Source organism: Perognathus longimembris, chromosome 12 (assembly GCF_023159225.1).
Source record: "Perognathus longimembris pacificus isolate PPM17 chromosome 12, ASM2315922v1, whole genome shotgun sequence".
In the NCBI taxonomy this organism is placed as follows: domain Eukaryota; kingdom Metazoa; phylum Chordata; class Mammalia; order Rodentia; family Heteromyidae; genus Perognathus; species Perognathus longimembris.
In genome coordinates, this window is record NC_063172.1 from 22,361,456 (window position 1) to 22,386,669 (window position 25,214).

The 25,214-nt window shown below is 38.6% G+C and overlaps 1 protein-coding gene and 1 long non-coding RNA gene across 4 annotated transcripts; one reads left to right on the forward strand and one right to left on the reverse strand.

Annotated features, from left to right (window-relative positions):
* On the reverse strand, positions 1–19,658 carry Ebag9 (estrogen receptor binding site associated antigen 9). 3 transcript variants are annotated; one of them, XM_048358398.1, is made up of 7 exons: positions 19,639–19,658; positions 13,768–13,865; positions 11,412–11,490; positions 10,055–10,213; positions 6,355–6,462; positions 3,285–3,376; positions 1–538 (listed from the first exon to the last, which is right to left on the reverse strand). In XM_048358398.1, the coding sequence occupies exons 2-7, from the start codon at positions 13,848–13,850 to the stop codon at positions 418–420; spliced, it is 642 nt and encodes a 213-aa protein (XP_048214355.1). In that variant the 5' UTR covers positions 13,851–13,865; positions 19,639–19,658; the 3' UTR covers positions 1–417. The 3 variants fall into 3 exon arrangements, with proteins under 3 accessions (XP_048214355.1, XP_048214354.1, XP_048214353.1); XM_048358397.1 differs by lacking the exon at positions 19,639–19,658 and adding an exon at positions 19,245–19,482; XM_048358396.1 differs by lacking the exon at positions 19,639–19,658 and adding an exon at positions 18,848–19,220.
* Positions 19,442–20,335, forward strand: LOC125360446. The gene is made up of 2 exons (XR_007212743.1): positions 19,442–19,497; positions 20,116–20,335. It is a non-coding gene; the product is annotated as an uncharacterized LOC125360446 (long non-coding RNA).
* The last annotated feature ends 4,879 nt before the right edge of the window (positions 20,336–25,214 follow it).

Consider the following 25,214-nt stretch of genomic DNA (forward strand, 5'->3'; position numbering starts at 1 on the left):
GAAACAAAAAATATTAGAATTATTTATTTTATAATTATACACATTGAAGGAAAACATAATAGCAGAGTTCTTTGCCACCATAAAATTATTTACACCCATTTATTTAGCTAGAAACACTAGCTTGAGAGGTACTGGTATATTCCATTTGTAATAATTTTTCTACAGCAAACAATTGTCATATGTCTGGAGAATGTTGAAGAAAATAGTTGCATACATCTTTTCTGTCCTTTTGAGTATCAATCACTATGAGTTCCAAGTACTCTGGGAGAAGCTTGGTCTCCTGAATGGCCTGGTGAATGCATTAAAATCAAGCAGTGTATTTGTATTCCATAAATACTCTTAACTCCATACAAATGTTGTATGGGTTGTGGAGCTCAGATTTCTCCTACTGGCACTATGACATGTGAAGAGTATTTGTTATGAAAGTTTCACACCAATTTTGTTCTGTTCCTTCTTCATTAGCCTCTGTGCTTCCTTTTCCATTTTCTTCCTTTGTTGTTCTGCTGCTCTTTTTTCTCTGTCTGCTATTTTCTGCTGCCTGAAAAGAAACATGTTCCTATCTTTATTTTAAAAATACAGCACGTGTAAAATGGCAAACAAAGCTTCAAGAAAAAGTGCCATGTCGCACACAATGGTAAGCCCATCAGAATAACAATTTTGTTTTAAACTAGAAGACTTGAAAGCAAGAAAGGTAGGAAATGATGTATTTATTCAAAGAACTGCAAGTGAATAACTGCCAACCTAGATTAAACTATTCTGCAAAGCTACCACTCATAATTGAAGGATGCAGAAAAACCTTCTATAGTAAACAAAAGCTGGAGCAATTATGACTATTAAGCCAGCACCACAGAAGATATTCAAAGGAATCCTGCACACAGAAGAGGAAGATATATATAACCATGAAAATAGAAGAAAAAATAGCCCCCATCAGGTAAGCACATAAACAAAAGAGTAAGAAAGCGCCAAATACTATATAAACAGTACATGACAGGAATTATTATATACTTTTTAATAACAGCACCGAACATTAATGATCCAAATTCTCCAAAGTACCACTAGGGAGGCAAAGAATTATGGGCCCTGAGGACAGCAGGAGCACTGTTTGAAGTCAGCTGAGGCAAAAAGTTAGTGAGACCTCATCTAAACAAATAAACTAGACGTGGTGGCATATACCTGGAACCTGTCTACACAGGAGGCAAAGGCAGGAAGACTGTAGTTCCAGGACAGTCAGGGAAAAATATGAGATCCTATTAAAAAATAATAACCTAGCTGGGTGCTGGTGGCTCACACCTGTAATCTTAGCTACTCAGGAGGCTAAGATCTGAGGATCCTGGTTTGAAGCCAACCCAAGAAGAAAATTTCCCGAGACTCTTATCTCTAATAAATCATTCAAAATTAAGATAAGAAGTAAAGCTGTGGCTCAAGTGGTAGAGTGTGAGCATTAAGCACAAAGAGGCTCAGAGACAGTGTCAAGGCCCTGAGTTCAAGCCCCACAATGGAAAAAACAACTAAAGCAGGCATGACTCAAGTGGTAGAATCCTTACACAGAAAGTGCAAAGTCTTGAATTTAAAACCTGGTACCAACAAAAAAAGGGGGCAAGGTATCCTTTTGTGAATAACTGAGTTGCTGACAAAAAAAACCCTCACAACTTCACTGACAATTTTAAAATATGAACCTCTTCCTTGTCAAAAACAAAACAAAACAAAAAAGCTGAAAAAGAAGCCCAAAACAAGAACAAATCAATAGGAACTTTCAACTAACCGCACCCTCTGCTGGTTATTCAAGGTAATTTTAAATTACTGATACTAAAAGAAAACAAAAATGAACTCAGTTCTTAAGATAGTCAGGTGAAAGTTATTTTATTTTCTATTTCTACAGTGAAAACAATTTTAATTTAAACCACAAAAATTGTATCATTGTATTTTACTATAAAATGCATGAATTTGATACATTTTAAATGTGAGTTTTCATCCGTGATCACAGTTATAAGCTATCCTTTAAGATAAATTTTGTTTTTACTTCTGACCTAATATCTAAGGAACAAGAATTTATTGCTAACATAAAGAAAGAAGGAGGCTAGGAATATGGCTTAGTGGCAAGAGTGCTTGCCTCATATACATGAAGCCCTGGGTTCAATTCCCCAGCACCACATATACAGAAAATGGCCAGAAGTGGCGCTGTGGCTCAAGTGGCAGAGTGCTAGCCTTGAGCAAAAAGAAGCCAGGGACAGTGCTCAGGCCCTGAGTCCAAGACCCAGGACTGCCAAAAAGAAAAAAGAAAAAGAAAGAAAGAAGGACAACAATCAAAAATGCACTTTGAAAAGTAGCAAAATGCCAGGCACTGGTGGCTCATGACTGTAATCTTAGCTTCTAAGGAAGCTGAGATTGGAGGATTGCAGTTCAAAGTTAGCCCTGGCAGCAAAGTTTCTTAAGATTTTACTTCCAATTAAGTGCCAAAAAACACCACCTCATAAGTGGAGCAGCGTCCAGGACACACAGACTCTCTCTTTCTCTCTCTCTCTCCCCACCGCTCTCTCTCTGTCTCTCTCTCTGTCTCTGTCTCTCTCTCTCACACACACACACACAGAGCTGCAGAATATTTACTTCTCTGTAGAAGAGCTAGTTTATGACTTGCCTACTTCAAATTTGTCTAATTTGGCCATGCTTGGAGATCCTAGTATTATATTAGTTATTTTCATTCAGATATGCAGTGCTGGAAAATAGTTCCTCTCGGCTGAGGAACTAAAAAGAGTTGTAACTTTTGATCTGGAAGGATATGTAGTGGTGGTTCCCATTTCATAGAATATATCTTTAGTGAAAAATACTATGCAGATGTAAAAGATTTCACTTGATAGCAATAAAATCATTATTCTTTTTTTTGCCAGTCCTGGGTCTTGAACTCAGGGCCTGAACACTGTCCCTGCTTCTTTTTGCTCAAGGCTAGCACTCTGCCACTTGAGCCACAGTACCACTTCTGGCCATTTTCTATATATGTGGTGCTGAGGAATTGAACCCAGGCCTTCAAGTATACAAGGGAAGCACTCTTGCCACTAGGCCATATTCCCAGCACAAAATCATCATTCTTTTATTCTAAAAATACTCTAAATTCTCAATAGCATGTACCATAGCATATGCAGTCTGACATACAGAGCAAATCCATATTTTCTAGGGTTCAAATGATACAAGACAGACATTTGGTAGAACAGGCTTCCTTGACCTTCTACATTACTGGGAACAAATCTAGTTCTTCCACTCAAGCTGAAATGTAAATAACACTCAAATACCTCAGAACTTCTTCTGCTTGCCAGGCTGCATCTTCTTCCTCTTCCCATGCATTAGTATTTTCTTGCCAAGTGTCTAAGTCACCTAATTCAGACTACAGTGAAAACAAAGCAAAATTAAGATAGGAAAGAGCAATTCTTTTTGGATATTATTGTTATTGGATCTTATTGGATATTATTTTGTACAGGATACTGCTTCATACTTAAATTTCTGCTTTTGATCGCTTAGTTTGGAAGAAACAATAGAGCATTTCTTTGTTTTGCCTCTCTTTTCAGTAAGAGGTAAGGAAGGGGAAAGAGAGAATAAAGACTGTTCCCAGACAATCAGAAATGCTTGACTGGATTAATGTATGCTGAGAAGTTTCCAAATGAGCACATTCTTCTTCATTTAAGCACATATAATTCATATTTTTCACTGGTACTTCCTGTTTGCATCTTAGGTCAAAGTAGCAAATGAGGTAAACTTCATACTTACTGGAATGCTACTTTACCTCATATGCCTCCTTACCCTTGTTTCCTGAGTTGTCACTGTATAAGTTACTGCCTCCCATTATTGCCCAGGTCAGCCCTCTAAAAGTGTCCTTCCCTTTCCATTGTAAATGGTCATTCTAGAATATTTAAGTACAGAACTGACAATGTGTAAAAATTATAAATGGAATTCTTTTAAAATTTTTATTTTTAATGTTATTAAACTGGTGATGACCCAGAAGGCTTACAGTATTATAAACAGACTTCTTCTAAAGTTAAAATATTAAGTTTTCTTCCTGACCACAATAAATATATTCCTTTGTTAATAATTCTGATGATTTTGATTAATACATATTTCCAAAAGTAGAATAGGTAAGCCAGAGAAGGAGTACTTATGAAATGTATTGAAATAAAGTATTAATGACATTTCTTTAAAACCTTAACATATTTTTCTTCATGTTATTAGGTTATGTCTCTTTTTTGTTGTAAAATTTCCATTCATAATATTTACCCATTTTCCACTGAAATATGACTGTGCACATAAAATATTTAGTTATAAAAAGTAAAAGCATTGGACTGGGAATATGGCTTAATGGTATAGTGCTGGCCTAGCATGCACAAAGCCCTGGGTTAGATTCCTCAGTACCACATATACAGAAAAAGCCAGAAGTGGCGCTGTGGCTCAAGAGGCAGAGTGCTAGCCTTGAGCAAAAGAAGTTCTGGGACAGTGCCCAGGCCCTGAGTTCAAGCCCCAGGACTGGGAAAAAAAAAAAAAGTACAAGTATTAAGACCATCAAAAAAGGAAGTATCTTTAGTAGAGATGGCCTTTTAAGATAAAGAAAAAAGCTAAAAGTATTAAGATATACAAATTTACATAAAAAGGTATCTGCCCATCAAATCATCAACTTAAAAAAATGTCAAAGATGTAAGAAAAAAAGGGAATAGCCTTAATACAAGGAATTCCTACAGCACAAATGATGAATATAGGGAGAAAAACAGAATGTTTAGTTTAAACGAAGAATGTTATTTATAGAATGAATGGTGTAGTGAACAAGTCCATTTGTTTACACTTCTTTCTCATACAATCAATGTTCCCTTATACTTTGCCAGAGGGGAAAAGAAGTAAAAATAGCACAGAGATGTTCTCCATCTGCCCATTTATTCCTACCCAACTCTGTGAGTGGCTACATATTTACATCTTTACAATAAACTTCATTAGAATTCTAATAATATAATAAGATAAATATTAAAAATTTTCTAGGTAGGATTGAGCCACTTATCAATATGGACCAAATCAATACAACAATGTTTAAAATTAACAAATGTAAGATTGTTACTTTGAGAGACATCTATAATGCTGTTATGTTCTCATTGCATTATATAACTGTATAGAAGTTATTCAAGTTTATAATTACATTTATGTGTATCATTTATTTAACAGACTGCACTTCTCTCTCTCCCTCTCACTTTTTTTCACCTCTCATTATCTGATCACTTCTGGGAAAACTGACTATGACATGAGAAAATTCAAACAGCTCTACAAAAAGCTTTATAAAAAGTTACAGGGAAAAGAAGTGAAGCTCTGTGCATTTAAAGAGAAAGAGCCACTTCTGATAGAATTCCTCCAAGCACAGTCAAGAGTACAGTTGACTACTGCCCTTCCCAGGTGTTTGCATGCACAATAGGAACTCTGTGCTATAACCTCCCAGTTTAGTTGACCTTTGGTTCCTGATTCACAGAAAGTATGTAAGACAATGAATGTTTTTTTTCTTTACTATTTCAAGTAACTAACCTTGGAGTTGCTATAGAACAGCTGATAGAAGAGTCCTAGTAGATATTTGTGGGTTTTTTTCTCCTTGATGCTAGTCCTAGGACTTGAAATCAGAACCTGGGCACCTTCCTTGAGCTTCTTCTTTTTTTTTTTTTTTGCTAAAAGCTAGGACTCTACCACTTGCTCTCCCACAGCTCCACTTCTGGTGTTTTGGTGGTTAATTGGTTAATCTCACAGACTTTCTTGCTCTGGCTATACATGAACTGTGATCCTTAGATCTTAGCCTTCTGAGTAGCTAGGATTACAGACATGGGCCACAGGTGCCTGGCTCATATTTGTGTTTTTAAGGAACTTCTAAAGCTAATTGTGACATGGTTCCAAGGCTGAGAGGCTCAAATGATATTAAAGTGCTTGCCTAGCAAAGGTAAGACCCAAAGTTTGAATCCAGAATGTAAATCAATCAACCTTAAAGTCACACTTACACTCTGTGTGTGAAATAACCAATAACTCACTTAAAACTTACCTGCTATTAAAGTCAGTCATTTTAGGAATAATCATTTCAAGTTTTGATTTCTGTTTAACACATTTTTGTCTCCATCTTTCACATGTATAATGGGACTCTCATCCCACTCAGCATGTGACATTATTTGTAATGTCATAAAATGTTAGGTTTGGATAAAACTGTGAACAACTTCTTGTGAACTGTTAAAACTATTTTAAAATTCAAAGAAATATAAAGATGAAGTTCAATACATTGTTATTTATTTTCCTCTTCCTTAAAGAAAACCAATTTCAAAAAGTCAGGTCTTTTCCTAGATTCTACAACATACTTACCGACTGATGAATAAACGGCATATCTTGTGTAGCTGCTAGTCTACTGGAGAAACCTGTGCTACCATCTGGGATGCCAAAATTTAAAGGTTCTCTCTTCTTAATAACAATCTGAAAGATAAATATTAAAAGGATATTTTATATAAAACTACATAAAACAGACAAGTAATTCTTTGTTAGTGCTTAAAACATGCTGTCTTCTTTTTAAATTTTAAATAATAAAAATAGTAGCAAATAATTTTTGTAAAGAGTACCAAAATTTCTAGCCTATTTCTTAAACAAGTGATTTTCATAGCAAGAAAAATTATATTTCACTTAAATTGTTATTTTTCAACTCCTTTTTCCCCCTGTTATAAATATCTTTAGCTACTGAATTAAGCAATAACATGTTTATCGTGACAGAAGTAGAATTACCCTCCACCGTATGTTTCAATATAGTAACTCAGGCATAGTAAAAGAATAGATTTACTTGAAATTTTGTAACTTAATTTAAAAGCACTTCCACTCTAATTAATTTAATAAAGTACTATTATAACATTGTAAGCTCCTAAGAAGAACATCAATAGATTTCCACAACATAAACCATTCATCTAATAAGAATATTAATATAAAGGATCTTTGAAAATATGTATTTTACTGCTTTTCAACATCTGGAAGGCACAAAAAACAACCAGTATCTAAATGTTTTCTACCTAGACAATACAAAAAAACATATAGTTGAAGCTGGTTGGGACGATGAAGAGTAAATAATACCCTTATTTCATAGTGTATAATGTTTGAATCAAACATTTTTAATGTTTAAATGAATAACAAATGGAATACCACTTTTCTAAAATAGGGCAGACTGTAATAACATTACAATGTTTGAAGGAGTTGGAACAAAGGTAAGGCAGTAAGAAACAAGTCTTCATTTACCAAAATCCAGCGTTAATAAATGTTATCTGTGATGGGCACATCAAGAAATATGTTTGTTGGGCTAGGAATATGGCCTAGTGGCAAGAGTGCTTGCCTCATATACATGAAACGGCCATAAGTGGCGCTGTGGCTCAAGTGGCAGACTGCTAGCTTTGAGCAAAAAGAAGCCAGGGACAGTGTTCAGGCCCTGAGTTTAAAGCCCAAGACTGGCCAAAAAAAAAAACCCCAAAAAACAACAACAACAAAAAGAAATATGTTTGTTATAATTAATATGATGATATAACTGATGATCATTTAGTAAAAGCTGAAACAGAAAAAGTTGAATGGTTGTTTCTGGAAAGTAGAATTGGCTAGGAAGGGTGATGGGAGGGAAGTCTGACATGTTTAATTCTTTTTTTTTTTTTTTTTTTTTTTTTTTTGGCCAGTCCTGGGCCTTGGACTCAGGGCCTGAGCACTGTCCCTGGCTTCTTCCCGCTCAAGGCTAGCACTCTGCCACGTGAGCCACAGCGCCGCTTCTGGCCGTTTTTTCTGTATATGTGGTGCTGGGGAATTGAACCTAGGGCCTCGTGTATCCGAGGCAGGCACTCTTGCCACTAGGCTATATCCCCAGCCCATGTTTAATTCTAAACTTCTCAATTTCCTTTAATTAAAAAAATTGTACATACCAAAAAAATAAAAGTAAAACAAAAGGAAGGAGGGACAGGCTCAAAACTTCTTTGTTTTGAAGATAACACATTGAAGTCAAAAGAATATGGAGCTTCAGTAAACTGAAAAAATGTATTTGCTTCCAGGAAAAAATACATATTTGCTGGCTTATCACTGATTTGTATGTGCTACAAAACAACTCTATAAATAAAACCAGTATCATTTCTGAATCATAACCCCATGATGTGAAACAGATGCCCTGTTGCTACATGTCACAGAACACGAAATTGTGATCCCTTGGTTGAATCTTGTAGGATGACTGAAAGTAATGTCCTTAAAACATGGTATATCTTAAATGGCCATTTGAGCTCTAAAGAGGAATTCTGTATACTCCATAGAACTACTATTCTTGTCTTACAGAAATTTATTTTCCATTTTAAACATGAGTAAAAAGCATTTTCTCTAAGATTTTAAAACCAATTTTCATTTTTAACTGGTTTATCAAAATTTGCCAGTAAACTTTACGTACAAAAGCATTCTAAGCATCATTTCTAGCAAGCACTTGACATCTAGTTAGCTCTCTACTCCTTTTTAGTTTGTTTTGTTCTACCAGATTAGTAACTTAAAAAAATTTATCTTAATTAAACAGCAGAATTCTCATCCATCTTTATGAAGTATGAGGGATGCCAGATATAGACAAACCTGGATGAAGCAAACCTATCAGAGTTTTCTGATGAGCATGTTTTGTGAATCCTCCATTGTGCTCCATTCTCTTACATGTGCATTTTCCATGTTCACCTGCAATTGCTTAATCTCTTCCCCTACCCTTCTAAATTAATTTTCCAAAGTTGGAGTGTAGTCCTTTCCCCCTTAGGCTATGCATTAATTGAGGCTTTCTTTTCACCATGACTTTATAATGTCTAGTATGCGATATTTCCACTTCCCACATCTTTGCTCTGCACAGTCACCTTTCCTTTCCTTTCACCACCTAAGAAAAAAGACGGTCAGCTAACAAGCAAACTGTAAAGGTGTCTGTGTTTGTGTAGCTTCAAAGTTAGATTGACATTGCCAGACACAGATTTAGTCTTGTCATTTTGTTTACACATTGGGAAGAAAAAAAATTCAGTTTATTAAGCATTTCATGTAACTGCATCTAAGTTTTACCAGGCCAGAAACTTGGACCTTTTCTCTGTAGTGACTTTTTAATTCTAGTTTTCATAACCTGGAGATCAGACTGTTCCTTTCGCATGATGTACGTAGTGTCTCATGACTGAAGTTTGCTTTGTTTTATAGTATCTGTACTCCTTGTATTTTTCAAGAGCTATTTTGTAAACAGATGATGTATTTCTCCATTGAAAACACAATAAAAAAAACCAGCACAAAAAATGTACACTACTAGGAACCAGTGGTTCATGCCTATAATTCTAGATACTTGGGGCCAGCCTAGGCAAACAGTTCACAAGATCCCTTCTTTCTCAACCTATACCTAGGCACAGTGGTAAGACATCTGTCCTCCAAAGTTGAGGGAGGCTAACACTGGGAGGATCAATGTGCTAGCAGCCCAAAGCAGAAAATTCCATGTCCACTGAAGGGAAGCTCAATGCAGTAGCACGTGCCTGTAGTCCCAGAGATGACAGGAAGCCTAAAGTAGGCAGATGGCAGCTAAGTCACAAGCCTAATTGGAAGCAAAGGATACTATTGGGCATAAAAAGAAAAGATACTATTGGATACTACTGGACTTTATCCAGTAATTTCCTACATCTTCCATACTCAAGTCAGAAGAGATTAAATAAAGTATGCATGACTATCAAAATCATAACAATTTCTCTAAGACCCTAGAGCCTGGGAAGCTCTTTGTTGTATGAGTACTTATTAGAACAATTACTTATTAGAACTATTCTCCCACAGCAGAGGCTAGAGTCCAGAATCTGAAAAATAGCACAATTCCATTAAATGCTTACAGCAGTAAAAGACTAGGGAAAATAATATAGTAGATGTGTTTAAGGTGGCTGAATATATAAAATTCTTATTTAAAATAAAAAAATGATAATTGGTAATAATTGGAAATAATACTTGCTACATTGTCTTAATTTTAATTAAAGGAAGTCAAAGTCTCTCAAACCACAAATCTGTAAGAACATACTTTCTGAGTTTTCCTTATAGTTGGTGTCATGTCCTTAAAATAGTCAGGTTCCAGTTGTTCCAAAGCATTTTGTTGTGATGCCACTGTGCCATTCCCTCCTTCAATCTTTACACTTGTGGGTGCATCTTCATCCCAGGAAGTCCATTCCTCCACATCTGTCTGTATTTAGTTGATCAAGATTGTCAGCCAAAAAGGATTAATCTAATAAACATCTCATTAACCCATTATTAGAAAAATAGGCTTTTAAAAACATGTTTTCAAACTTTTTTAACCCACAGAAAAATAGGCATTTCAAATCACATTCCAAAGCGAAACCAAAAGTTAAAAACAAACTTTTTTTTTTTTTTTTGCCAGTTCTGGTACTTGCACTGTCCCTGGCTTCATTTTGCTCAAGGCTAGCATTCTACCACTTGAGCCACAGTGATAATTCTGGCCATTTTCTATATATGTGGTGCTGGGGAATCGAACCCTGGGCTTCAGGTATACGAGGCAAGCACTCTTGCCACTAGGCCATATTCCCAGCACAAACAAACAAAATTTGTACTGATATATTAGTCTGTTCTTTTCTTTTTGGTTCTAGTCAGTTCATTTTCTTTCCTACAGGAAAACAAAAGTAAATGCTTTGAAAAGTAAACTAACATTACAACTATAGTACATAGAAGGTAGGCTGGAATTCATACTCAAGTCAAAATGAATTGATTACCTGATTAAAAATATTGTCCAAGATTTAAGAGTCTCTGAAAATAGTATCTAAAAGGTTCATGAGGCAATCAAAAAGTAATTATTCAGTGGGTTGGGGATATGGCCTAGTGGCAAGAGTGCTTGTCTCATATACATAAAGCCCTGGTTCAATTCCCCAGCACCACATATACAGAAAAATGGCCATAAGTGGCGTTGTAGCTCAAGTGACAGAGTGCTAACCTTGAGCAAAAAGAAGCCAGGAACAGTGCTTAGGCCCTGAGTCCAAGACCCAGGGCTGGCAAAAAAAAAAAATAAAAAAAAGTAATTATTCAGTATCTATGGAACCAATACATCTTATTTTGCATGTAAAGTTCATTTCTATATGACAACTTTTAGATGATATAAAGGTTAGAATTACTTTACTTAAGACTTTAAGACAAAAAATGTTTCCAAAATGTAATAGAAAACACTTGAAACCACTCAAAAAATATAAAATGTCATCAATGAAATAGCAGATAAAATGGAGAGTCACAGAGATTTTAGAACCAAAAAAATGTAATTAAAGCAACAATTCTGCGGGCCAAATTTTATGACTAATTGTATATAATCAGTTTGAAAAATAATATACTGGAACATATTCAATTTTTCGAAACTATTGAAAATTCTCAAAACTTACCTGCTTTGGAACTGAAGAATAATCAACTGTAGTTGGCAAAGTTATTTGGTCTCCACTTAATTTTCTTCCTCTGCCAGACCTAATACAAACATGGAAAACACACACATAAACATACACATAAACACACACACACACACACACACAAAACAAGCATGAGGAAAAAACATTTTAGACAGCAATTACAGTGTTATATAACAGGATCTTTCAATTTTACAATCATTGCAAAATAATAATAGTAATATTTCATGAAGCTATCTATTATGAAGAGGTTCTTGTGTTTGGTTAGAACTCAGAACACACAAAAACTAAACTGCAAGGTAGCTTGAAACCATGCTCCCTGAGAGTGGTTGGTTTCTGAATCTCAGGGTCACCTATGCTATTTTAAATACGCTGGCTCAGACTTTTATGTATAACAATAAATTTCATGGTAAAATTAACTACCAAACTTAGTAAGTTTGAAAATCACTGGATTGTACTAAATTTTATTGAGATCTTAGGATTATTATAAGAAAGACTACATTAATCACAGTGCACTGTTATGCCAGTTAAGAATATGAGATATGGAATCTCTGTAAATCATGGATTTCACATCTACTGAATCTATAAAATTACAGCTGTGGGGGGGGGAGGGAAAGGGGGGAGGGAGGGGGGCATGAGGGACAAGGCAACAAACAGTACAAGAAATGTATCCAATGCCCAACGTATGATACTGTAACCTCTCTGTACATCAGTTTGATAATAAAAATTTGAGAAAAAAAATTAAAAAATAAAAGGATTAAAAAAATAAAATAAAAAAATAAAAACAGATGAAAAAAAATTACAGCTGTAATATCCTTATTCTTTTTGTAAGGTTCTTGTAAGCATGCAAGTAAGAGACATATTTAAATTATTTAGGTAGTATTTGATACATAATAAAGTATTAGAAAGATAATAGCTATTACAAATGAATAATTACTTCATTTCAAGTAATTATAAAGCATTTATTGAGAGTTGATTGGTAAAGTCAGTTATTTTTATTAGAAAGTTAGAAGTTGTTTTCTTTATAGATTTTTTTTATTTTTTAACTAGAATACATTTGTTATATAAGGGGCCTACTACAAAATTTACTTTACAACACATAATTCAGGTTCTTTTTGACACTGAAGTTTATCCTAATATAACGCTGATATTCTTTAAAACTAAACATGTAATCACTCCAAACTACATTTACATAAATTTATAAAAACAACAAAACCATATGCAATTTCCATTGTAAATCTAATAAATATTGAACAGCATTTTAGAAAATGTAGACGGAAAAAGAAAACAGCTTATTATTCATTACTGTTAACATAATGCTTCTTTTAACCTTTTTCTTTCTGGAAATTAATACTTGTTCTTACTGCAGTGAACTTCTAGCCATTCCTCTTCATTCTCAATGATCTGAACACTTAGTTCACTGTGTTTTAAACCCCAGTCTTGATCTTGAGTGATTTCAACCGTCTGTCACCAATTTTTTCCATTTCTTTCTTCTCCCCCAATAATCATTTCCATTTCTATTCTATTTCATATACTTGGTCCCATAGAAAGATCCTAGATCTTAATAACAAAAATCCCCAAATCACTGTATTTTTAACAATAAATTCAATGGCACTTAATTTTCAGAGAAGCAGCAGCAATTAAATAGTCATTTATCCAGAGATACATTTCCTAACCTTCCTTGCAGTTACCCATATGATTAAGACCTATATAGTAGGCTAGGAAAAAAACTGTTGTATATAACTTCTAAAACTACTAAATATAGGTGATTATCTGACTCTTCTTTTATTCTACTTTAGTTTTGTCAGTACTTTTTAACAGTACATTCCGGTCAAACCAAATACCTCAGTTTCAGTGATGAAGTAGTCCCAAATGACAAAAACACACACACACACACACACACACACACACACACACACGCACACAACTGTTTTAGTAGTCATGTGAGAAACAAATTGTTTTTATATTAAGTGAGATAAAATGTCTTACTAATGAAAGGAGTATATCTAAGGCAAAATGTATAGATAGCTTCTTAAACTGTGGAATTGGAAACTGCAACCCTCATTTTCCATTCTATTTTAATTTTTGTTCAGTGCTTACATTTTTTTAACGTAATTTTATTGTCAAGGTGATGTACTGAGGGGTTACATAGGTAAGATAGTAAGTACATTTAGTGTTTGCTTTTGATTGTGTCAACTCTCACTTTGCAAATATGTCATCAAAAATATAAATATACAAAATATAAATATACAATAACTTATCTCAAGCATTAGGAACATCCAACATGAGGAATGTTACTGGATCTACTGTTGGAAATATAAACAGAGAATTTATTTACCTGCATATTAATCTCTTTAGAAATGAGAATACTGTTGCTAAGCAGGTACAAACTTTAAATAGTCGAAACTGAGTGATGGCCATGATGGGAGTCAAAGCCTGTGGAAAAAGTATACACAGAGTATCATTCAACTGGTTTCACAAGCCATGTTCCCGCAACTCTAGAAACCACAAATATTTTACTAAAACCTATAGCATAAACTAGGTTCTTAAAGCATTTTAATAGCTGTTGTGAAGAAACTCTTCATTTGAGAGTGGTTTATAAAACTTATCTTGCTGCTAGTCACCAGTGGCTCATGCCTATAATCCTAGCTACTCAACAGGCTGAGATCTGAGGGTCATGGTTTGAAGCCAGGCCTGGGAGAAATGTCCATGAGATTCTTATCTCCGTACAATTAACTACTAAAATGCTGGAAGTGACACTGTGGCTAAAGTGGTAGAGCATTATTTGTGAGCAAAGTAGGTCAGGGATAGCACTCATACCATGAGTTCAAGCCCTAGGACTAGCACCAAAAATAAATAAATAAATACATACAGACATATATTGGACTCAGGGACTGAGCACTGTCCCTGGCTTCTTTTTGCTTAAGGCTAGCACTCTGCCTCTTGAGCCACAGCACCCCTTCTGGCCGTTTTCTATATATATGGTGCTGGGGAATCAAACCCAGGGCCTCATATATATACGAGGCAAACACTCTTGCCACTAGGCCATATTCCTAGCCCAATAAAATTATTTAAATATAAGTTTACTTCCAATTAAAAATTAAGAAAATATAAAATAGCACATATTAAATACTTTATAACGTTTCAAGTATGAGCCCATATCACAATGGCTCTATTAAAATATAATTAAATAATTTATGATTTAGAAAGTTAGATTTTACTATTTCCATTTTATAGATGGAGAAATTCAATGAGAAAGATGCATTGTGTAGTCACACAGCTAATAAACTGGAAGTGATCAGAGAATACATCAAGTCTGATAATTTACAAATCTGAGGAAATACTGGCAAATGGCATAATCTTAAATCATATTCAATAAAGGATCTAGCCAGTGAGCTAATAAAGAAGATGAAACTACTCATTAGTAAAGGAAGCAGAAAACAAAGAAAAGAGGAAGAACAATGGATAAACTGAAAACATACTGCAAGATCAGACTTAGTCTAATCATAAGAGTAGGCACAATAAATGCAATTTGCTTGCCTAAACTAATAAAAATGCACATATTATTACAGTGGACAAAAGGAATACTATATGCTGCCTAAAATAATACATTTTAAATGTAAAGTTACAAATAAAAGGATAGAGAAAATACACTATGCTGAAACTAATCAAAAGAACATTAAAGTGTCAAACATTTCAATGTCAGACAAGTTAGAAAAATATTACTAAGCATAAAAGCAATCATTTCAAAAAGATAAAGAAGGTCAATTAATTGAACATACCTAATAACACAAAATATATGTATAAAATTTTTCCAGTTATCATAAATGAAGGAAGTGGTATTATTAGTCTTTATATACTAAAAGAAATTTGAAAAAATAAACATTGTAAGCAACCCTATACCTACCTCACTTTATACAAGGAGATAAAACAGGCAAATTCTCTTGTAGACCCAAGTTTCCAGCCAAGGCAGGAAAGACCATGAGACTCTTATCTCTAGTTAAATACCCCAAAGCCAGAAGTGGACCTGTGGCTCTAGAGTGGTAGAGCACTAGCCTTGAGCAAAAAAAAACTCAGGAACAACACTCAGGTCCTTAGTTAAAGTCCCAGGACAGGCACAGAAAAAAAGAAAAGAAAACAACAATAAAAAAGTACCTCACAAAGAAAATATACTGGCCTCACAGGATCTTGTCAACAAGTTTAAAAGCATTTACTAGTGTTTCCAAACATTTTTTTCCCCCAAACATGTCAACTGTGCCTAAACCACAGTTGCATACGTATTTACTTAAAGAGGAATGAGATACATTTTCAGTAATAATTACATCAGAGAGAAAACTATTCTTTTTCAACATTGAAACTTTATTTTTTGAAATTACCATATGTAAGATAAATAACAATTGTAACTATTACAAAAATTAAAACTATTTTGGACAGATTGGAAATGGTGGTACAGACCTGCAATCCTACATACCCAAAGATTGGAGACTAGGAAGGATATAGTTTGAAGACAATGCAGGTAAAAAAATTAGTGAAACTAGAATAATCCTTGATGTGTTAACATCTTTATATCTTCCTGATACAGTTAAGAGCTATATGGGAGGTAAAGGATTGCAGTTCAAAGCCTGTCCAGGCAAAAAGCACAAGACCATAAAAGATAACTGAATCACCAAAGAGCTAAAGATGTGGTTCAAAGAGTAATGTGCTTGCCTACTGAGCAAGCACAAGCTGCTAATTTCAAATACTATAGCACCAAAGAATGATAAATAGCAATACTTCAACTTCCATACAAATTCAGCATCTCTAATGTAAAATATGAATGACTGCCACAAGTAAAAATTTCATGGTGTGGAAATTCATTTCATAGTTATTAAATATAAATTTACCACCAGGCTATGCATACAACGTGTACACAAAATGATTTTTATCCTTAGTGTGGGTCCTAGTCTCAAGATGCCTCATTATGTAAATGTAAATATTCCAAGGCACCAAAAAGACCTAATCTAATATTTCAGTTTTGGTCTAAGCATTTTGAAAATACTCAACCTTTGTAAGTAATAATCTAAGTCTTGAATATAGCTTATTATAAAGTTTTTTCAATTAATCCAATGAAATTACACTTAGCAGATTTCAATTTAACATTAAATGGCCACCTCTGATGGAAGGGTAGGGAAGCATTAGGAAACTAAAGTCTGTATCTTAATCGGGATGGTAACAATACCACACAGTCTAATTGTATAAATTGTATATATAACACCTCAATATTAAAAAGTTCAAAGTTACATACAACAACAACAAAAAAGCAAGGAAAATGGACTTAAAAGTACTTAGTAAAGTTCCTTTAGGAAAGGAAAAAGAGTACTACTGTGCATACGGAGACACAGAAGTTGAAGAGGAGCTGAATTATTTACTAAATGCCTATGCCTACAGTTGGCCTACTAATTGAGAGGACAGAATGACTCTGAAAGGAAATGAGAAGAGCAAATATTGAACAAAAACTGATACTTGTATCAAATATATCCCCAATCATTTTATTCCAGTTCAAAAAATGCAATAATACTTATATCCAAACTGCCAAAATGATAATTCACTTTCACAAGACCTCATTGCTTCCCCGTTTGCACTGTAATATGCCTGGTGCAAGCCTTTTTGTCTCTTGCTAATGTCAAGTCTTTTTAGTTTGAATATTCTCTTACTGAGAAACTTACATCTTCTATTTTGCAATAATTATTTCCATGTACAGTAACTACCCTGAAAATACTTCCTCAGAAGATTTTATTCACTTGGTACCTTCAGTTACCATTTGTTAAGACTTAAAACAAACATTGATTATTTCATTACAGAATGAGTTGAACAATTCAAATGACAAGCGCTTTCACACTAGTTATTAAGGATAAAAGTCTCAACCTAAAGAAATGTAAACCTCCCCCCCCAAAAAAAAATTAGCAGAAGACTTATATAGCCTCTGAAACTGGGGGAGGGGGGATGTGGGGGGAGAGAGGGAGATACTCTAGTAAGACTTATTGATGATGGAACAAAACCTAATTCTTTAGCAATTAAGAATATTTCCATTCTATAATTTGCTTCAGTGGTCAAAGACAATATTTCCTTATCATCTACTATGTAACAAGCAGTAAATATTAGCTCACTTATCCCACAGCATCACCTTATGGGGTAGTAAAGTCTGTCCTTTCACAGAAATGAAACAGAGTAAAGCCCATGTTCTCATGGTCCTCCACTCATGTACTTAGATTCAAACCAAGAATTCAAAATCCAATAATAAATAATAATGAACTTTCTTAGTAATTCAGTGGAGAGATTATAACCCTCAAGACAGAATTTCCAATTGATAAAACTGAAATAGGAGAAATAGGATTAGACTATCAAGAAACATTTGATTCTTATCAGTTGTACTGTTTTACAGACAGGAATAAACTTCAGAACCTGTATTTACTCACTGTCCTATTCAAAGCATAATTTAGTATTATTGAGTATAACCTAGACCCACTAAGTAATGAGCACTACACTATGTACTGGAAAGCATTCCCCAAGTCTTAATCATATAGAGAAACCTTGCCTCAGCTGCCCAACTGTCAGGAGTTTCTTCCTACACTTGGTCTATCAGAATGTAAGTTGTCACTCTGTTGTCGCTAGATCTCAGCCAATGCCAGGGACACAGGTGGAACAAAAATACTTCTTGAATGAAAGTAGTTAATATTCTTTGATCTCTTGATATGTTTAAGACATAGTTCAATAGTTTTCACTATTCCCACTTAACAGATGCCCAGAATTGGCTTTGTGAGTGACTCACTCAAACATGATTTTGATCACACTGATCTCAATCAAGCCTTACACTCTCGGCTTATCATATTCCACTTGAGAAACCTTTACATATTGTTCACAAGGCTTCACTGTGATTGTTTAAAATACCCTGCAGATTACCAAGTTGAGAAGTATGTATTGTAGGCAACCTGGCACTTTGGATAGCCAGCACTTTCAAATACTTTCTAGAACTGGGCAACTTAACATAGCCTAATGTAGAGTTAAAATTTCCTTAAAATTTGTAGGAAAATATAGCACTTGAGCTACAGCAGAGTAAGGTTCACGATTAGGAAGCAATCTATCCTCAGAGCTTCAGGAGAAAAAGACAAACCTGGAAAGTGAACAGGAATGAAGGGTGTGCTACAATTAAAAACAAAAATGCCTGCATTAAAAATGGATAGGTCCAAAGTATGACCACCTGTGAAAGCGAACCAATCTATTTGGCAATTTAAGTCTCCCAGGGACTTATGCCCATAACTTTTTGAATCTTTGCATTTACCAACATCTAATCCGATCTACTGGAGCGCAGGCTACCATGAAATCAAAGTATGTAACTCTCTGAAGTAGGTTTGTCACCAAGCCCCAAATGTAAGTTTTACCTGGAATTTAAACGTAAGATGAAAAGGCTCGGCAGCAGCGTGACAAATAAAGGGAAACACATGGAGTGTCGAGAGCCGGTAGTGCAAAGGAAGAAGCCACACTGTCGAGGGTCGGGCCCTGAAATAGGGGACAGTGTGGGGCGTGATGCAAAGGCAGGGAAAGGTCTCCTGGACGACCAAAATGAATGACATGTTAACTTGAGATTAGTTTCAGATGAGCCACCTAAAAATCGGCTGATGGAAAACAAGAATCATACCCACTGCACAGATGAGGAAAACGACGCGAGCGCGCCCGGGTTACACAATCCCACGCCACGCGCACACGGCGTCACGTGAGCCGCACAAAGTTGCTGGTCCTGAGTGGCCGGTGGCCTAGGATTGGGTTTTTTGCACAAACCTGCGGTGAAAGGTGCGAGGCCTGAAGCGGGATGGCAGGAAGGACCAGCAAATTCCAAGACTTGGGGTTTCTCGGGCCTGTGCCCCACAGACCCATCTCCCTGGCGTGAGCGCCTCATGGTCAGGGCAACACAGCCCCGCGCCACCCCGGGTCGCGCCTCGCTGACCCCAGAGGTCATCCTGACCCGGAAGCAGTACCCCAGAACGGCGGTCCGCTGTTAAGGGAAGGCCCGGGGAGAGGGATGAAAAGGAAGGTAAGAAGGTGGACCGTGCGAGGCGCAGGACTGAGGTGGGGAAAGGCCGGAGTCATCCGTGAGGTCGGGGAAGGGGTTAGGAGGGGGGAGAAAAAAATAATAAAGCCGCTCGCGAGGCGCAAGCAACCCGCACACACTCACCTGCCCCTCCCCCTCCCCGCCCGCCCGGCGGAGGCTCCGAGCTGCGGCGGGCCGCGCGCGCGCAGTCGAGGCGCGCGCACGCTCCGCCAGTCGCTTCCTCGAGCTCGCGCTCGACGGGCGGGCTCCGTCTCAGCCCTGCTCATTCAAAGCCGGGCGCGCGCTCCGTCGCAGCCGCCTTGGCCGCGGCGCAGCTGCCATGGCCGCCCCCTGGTCGGCAACCCCGCCCCCCCAGGCTCTCCCGCTCCGCCCTCCTTGGAGGCGGCTCCCGGTTGTCTCCAAGGCCTTTACTTCCGCATCCCGCCCCACGTCTTGTTTGGCCCAATAGGCGAAAGGTTCCTGCTTTTACGTCATAACTGGGCGCCAATGAGGGCCGAGGGGCTGAGCGAGTCAAGGAAGGCAGTTAGCGGCCGTTGGTGTGGAGGGGCGCCTGGGCGAGTGCCAAGGTGTCCTTTCTTTTTGTACACTTCGCTTTCCCAGCAGCCGACCCCCTGCCTCTTCCACCCGCTGAACCAGATGGGAATAAGGAGGAGCAGCCAGAGATACTTCCCCCCCGCCCTCCGCCTTCTCTCCGACGTGGTCCGGACTGATGCCAGGCATTCTGCCACTTGAGGGAGGGTCAGTGCTGTGAGTCATTGGCAACGCAGCCTTTCCCGCGTAATTTTTAATTGAGTTTTCTAGCTGCAAGTAAACAACAACAGAAATCGTCCGTCCGTTCTTTCCGTCTGTGTAATTTAAGTGGTCTTTTCTTTGAGATCTGATTCTTTTTATCTTTTTTTTTATCCTCCCTGCTATTGAAAGGCTAGAATCTTACTCAAAGTGACTGATGACTGTATACACCAGCTAAGATTAAAAATCGTTTATGTAAATTGTTCCTCCCCAGCCTATTCCTTTTTATAGTTTTTTTTAAAACTACCTTTGTCTTCATTCACCCTAACCCCCCTCTCACCTACATATTTATCTTTAGCATTCGGCTGTCACATTTCCCCATTCCATTCTGCACTATATTTCTATTAGTAATCTAATGCTTTGTTTTTATTACCATGTCTTGCCATGTAGCCCAGGCTGACCTCAAACTTGGAATTCTCTTAGAACAGCTTCCAGAGTGCTGAAATTATAGGTGTGAACCCCCGCACCTGACCAGTCGTATTATATGAATATTCTTGAAAAGAGAACCATAAATTTTGGACTCTTGCTAGGACTGTAGATAAAACACTGGTTTTCTCTGTCTGTCTCTCTCCCCCCTCCTCTCTACCCTCTCTCTCCTTTCTCTCCTCTCTCCCCCCTCCTCTCTCTTTCTCATCTCTCTTCCATCTCCTCTCTCCCCTCTCTCCCCTCTCTCCTCTCCCCCCTCTGCCCCTTCTCCTCTCCTCTTCCCTCTCTCCCCCCTCCCCTCTCTCTCCTCTCCCCTATCTCTCCTTTCTCCTCTCTCCCTCCTCCTCTCTCTCCCCCTTATCCTCTCTCTCTCCTCTCTCCCCCATCTCCTCCCTCTCTCTCCTCTCTCTCTCTCTCCCTCTCCCTCCCTCCCCCCAACCCCGTGCATCAGAGCACTTGCTTATGGCCCAGTCCTGGGGCTTGAACTCAGGGCCAAGCCCTAAGCTTTTCACTTGAACAGCACTTTACCACTAGAGGCACAGTTCAACTTCTGGCTTTTTGTTTTTTTTTGGCAATAAAACTTTCCTGCCTGGACTGACTCAGATCTCACCCTTTTTTTTTTTGGCCAGTCCTGCACCTAGGACTCAGGGCCTGAGCACTGTCCCTGGCTTCTTTTTGCTCAAGGCTAGCACTCTGCCACTTGAGCCACAGCGCCATGCCTGGCCATTTTGTATATATGTGGTGCTGGGGAATCAAACCCAGGGCTTCATGTATATGAGGCAAGCACTCTTACCCCTAGGCCATATTCCCAGCCCCTCAGCCTTTTGAGTTAAGATCACTGGCTTGAGCCATTGGTGCCTGGAAAACATACATAATTTCTTAACCTAAGTTACCTGGTTAGTAAATTAATGCTTACAGAGCTTTCAGTGCAGAGGTGAGCACATAACAAACATCCATAATCACAGCTCTTATAGGACTAACAGTCTTTTTCCCTTTCTCAATTTCAGGAAACCCTCTTCAACCTCAACACCTACTTTATTCTTTGATGCCTAATCTCCAGTAATTAAAATTCCAGTTTGTTTTGAATTCTCCATATCCACTAACCCTAACGTGTGCAAGACTTGTTTTTGTTGAAAGTTTATATCATATTGTGTTATGCCAAGTCACAAGAAGACCACCAAGAAGGCCACCGAGACTCAGACGTTCCGAAATGCAAAAGCAAGGCAAGGCTTTATTCAGGCGAGCTGCAACTCAGGCCTCGTCCTAGACCACCGACACAGCAGAGGTTAGGAGGAAGCCCCGAGCTGCGATTGCACAGGGCTTATAAAGGCAAAAAGCAAAGTTACAGCCATCAGGTGTTCAAGCAAGACAAAAAACAAAGTGACAGCAATCAGGTGTTCAAGCAAGCAAGATTAGGACACGGGTACAAATCTGATTGGCTCAGGGCTCGAGGCATTCTGGGGGCAGGTAGAGTTAAGCTTTCCCAGCTGTTAGAGTTCTTGACCGGCTGGGCCCTAATAAGCTTGTCCTGGGTTTGCTCACAGGGCCTGCTTATCTCAGGTTCGCGTGGTAAAGTGGGGTTCTCGTGGTAAAGTGGGGCCTGACTTCAAAGTCTGGCTCTTCATTTCCCCCCTTTTCTCTTTGGTACCTTGGGAGCCAATCATGGCTCCATTCTGTCCATTTCAATGCCTTGCATGTCTAGGGGATGATATAGAGATAAGGCACGGGCCAATAGGGCCCAAAGTAGTAACCAAAAACAACTCTGGCCCCTTGGTTTTAAAGTGGGGCTGATGGAAGAAGATCATCCATCTTCTATAGCTTCTTCAGGCTGAGTGAGGGACGCTGACCTTACCTAGCCAGGAACCTATAACCTTAGTCTACTTTACCAAGGGACTGCAGGATTACTTCAAACTGGAAATTAACTTTCAGCTACACAGGCTTACCATTAGCTGTATAGTGTTAAGATTAAAATGTCAGCAACAAAATAATACATAAACTTCTCAGCTGTGCTCTAAGGGTCGGGTGGCTATACTCGTATTCCTGAGCAAGCCCAAAACTACCAATGCCTTCTTGCATGAGACTTTACAGGACTCCTGCTAGTTGCTAAAATAAGGGGGTCACTCCACTTTGGAGTGAGCTGCCAAAATAGCATCAACATTAGCCTGGGTAGCAAGGAAAGAAGACAAAACGAAAATTATAACAATATTCAGTCTAACTTTCTTTTCTTAAGACGAAGGCGAAGCGGCTGAGTCGGGTACTTGGAGACCTCCCGTGTTCCACCACGGTAGTCATCGTCCAGGGCAAAGGGGTCAGCTAGCTTGGCGTGGGAGCAATGGACCCAAGTGGTGATGCCGTCTACCTTGAGAGTGGTGGGAGTAGTCAGTAGCACTACGTAGGGTCCCTTCCACCTTGGTTCTAAGGATTTGGGGTTATGCCTCCGGATGAACACCCAATCCCCTGGTCTGAATAAATGGGGTTAGGGACAGAAGCAGAACCATATAATGCCTTAAGTTGGGGCCACTTATTCTTGTACACGAGTTTTGAGATGAAGGCCGGTCCGTTGTCGGACCCAATGGTGGATGGGAAGCCATACCTGGGTAGGATTTCTTCCAGGATCTTCTTAGCCACTACATTCACAGTCTCATGCTTTGTTGGATAGGCTTCAACCCATCCTGAAAAGGTGTCTACAAAAACTAGCAAATATTTGTACCCAAATTTTCCAGGTTTAATTTCTGTGAAATCTACTTCCCAATACACGCCTGGCCTATCCCCACGGAGGCGAGCTCCTTTAGTAACTTTTTGATTGGGGGCATTGGTGAGCTGACAGGCCTTACAGTTTTTAACAATATCTTCAGTAAGTTGATCTCCTTGTCTAATTTTCACTTTGGAGTCCTGCATTTTTCGGGTTCCCATGTGAGAAGCTCGGTGGATTCTCTTAAGGGTCCCCTTATCCAGCCCTTGTGGCAAGATAAGTTTTCCTTCACAAGTTTTCCACTAATCATTGTTTCCTTCTCTGTCCGGGGTTTTGTGGGCCATAGGAATTTTCTTTATCCACTCCAAGTCTTCTTGGGAATACTGGGGCACAGGAGGCAGAGCTCATGGCCCTGGGTCTACTAGAGTCAATACTTCTGCTCTGGGATGGAGGGCTGCTTCCTTAGCTGCCTGGTCAGCCAGATTATTCCCTCTAGTCACCGAATCAACTCCCTTTTGATGACTCGGGCAATGCATAATGGCAATCTTTGCTGGTTCCCATAGGGCCCGGATGAGGCTTAAAATCTCCTGCTTGTTTCTAATGGCCTTTCCTTCGGCTGTCAGTAGCCCCCTCTCTTGGTAGATGGCTCCATGGATGTGTACAGTGGCAAAAGCGTACCTACGGCTGTCCGTATAGATATTTAGTCTTTTGTTAGTGCCACTAGTTCTGCGCTTTGTGCAGAAGTTCCCTGAGGGAGTGCCTCCGCCCACACTATCTCAGTGTTGTAACTGCTGCACCCACATACCTTTTCCCATCCTGAATGAAGCTGCTGCCATCGGTGGACCAGGTGTGCTTGGCATGTGATAGCGGCAAATCCAGCAAGTCTGGCCGGACGCTATGTGCTTGGACCAGGATCTGCTCACAATCATGCAGGGGTGCTTCCAGATCCGGATCCGGCAGCAGAGTTGCTGGGTTTAATGCTGTAGGTACACAGAAGCTGATACGTGCGGGGTTAAGTAACAAGGTCTGGTAATGGACCCAGCAGGCATTGCTCATCCACCGGTCAGGTGGTTGTTTTAGCACCCCCTCTAGAGCGTGTGGAGTGTCCACAGTCAGGTTCTGTCCCAGATTCAGCTTATCTGCATCTTTTACCAAGAGGGCTACTGCAGCTATTATTCTTCAGCACAGAGGCCACCCAGCAGCAACAGGATCCAATTTCTTTGAAAAGTAGGCGACTGGTCGTCTCCAAAGTCCAATTGGTTGGGTGAGCACCCTTTTTGCTATTCCTTTATTTTCAGCCACGAACAATGTGAATGGTTTATTCACGTCAGGTAGGCCTAAGGCAGGGGCTTCCAGAAGGCTTTTCTTGATTGCCTCAAAGGCTTTTTGCATCTGCTCAGTCCAATGAAATTCTGGGAGGTTTTTGGTGGCTTCATATAGAGGCTTGGCCATCTCAGCGAACCCAGGTATCCACAGCCGGCAAAAGCCTGCTGTTCCCAGGAACTCTCTGACTTGTCTGGCTGACTTAGGCACAGGGATTTTCAGCACAGTCTCTTTACATGCATCTGACAGCCAACGCTTACCCTCTTTTAATATGAAGCCTAGATAGGTGACTTCAGGTTTACAAATTTGTGCCTTTTAACATTCTAGTTTGTAAAAGCTTTTTCCTGACTGGCTGGGGAACTCATCTCTGATGACCTAAAAAATGCCTACATTACCTTTGCAGGCCTTTGACAGATCTCAATAAGGACACAATCTCAGGTCCACAAGCTTGCTTTCCTGAACAGGTATA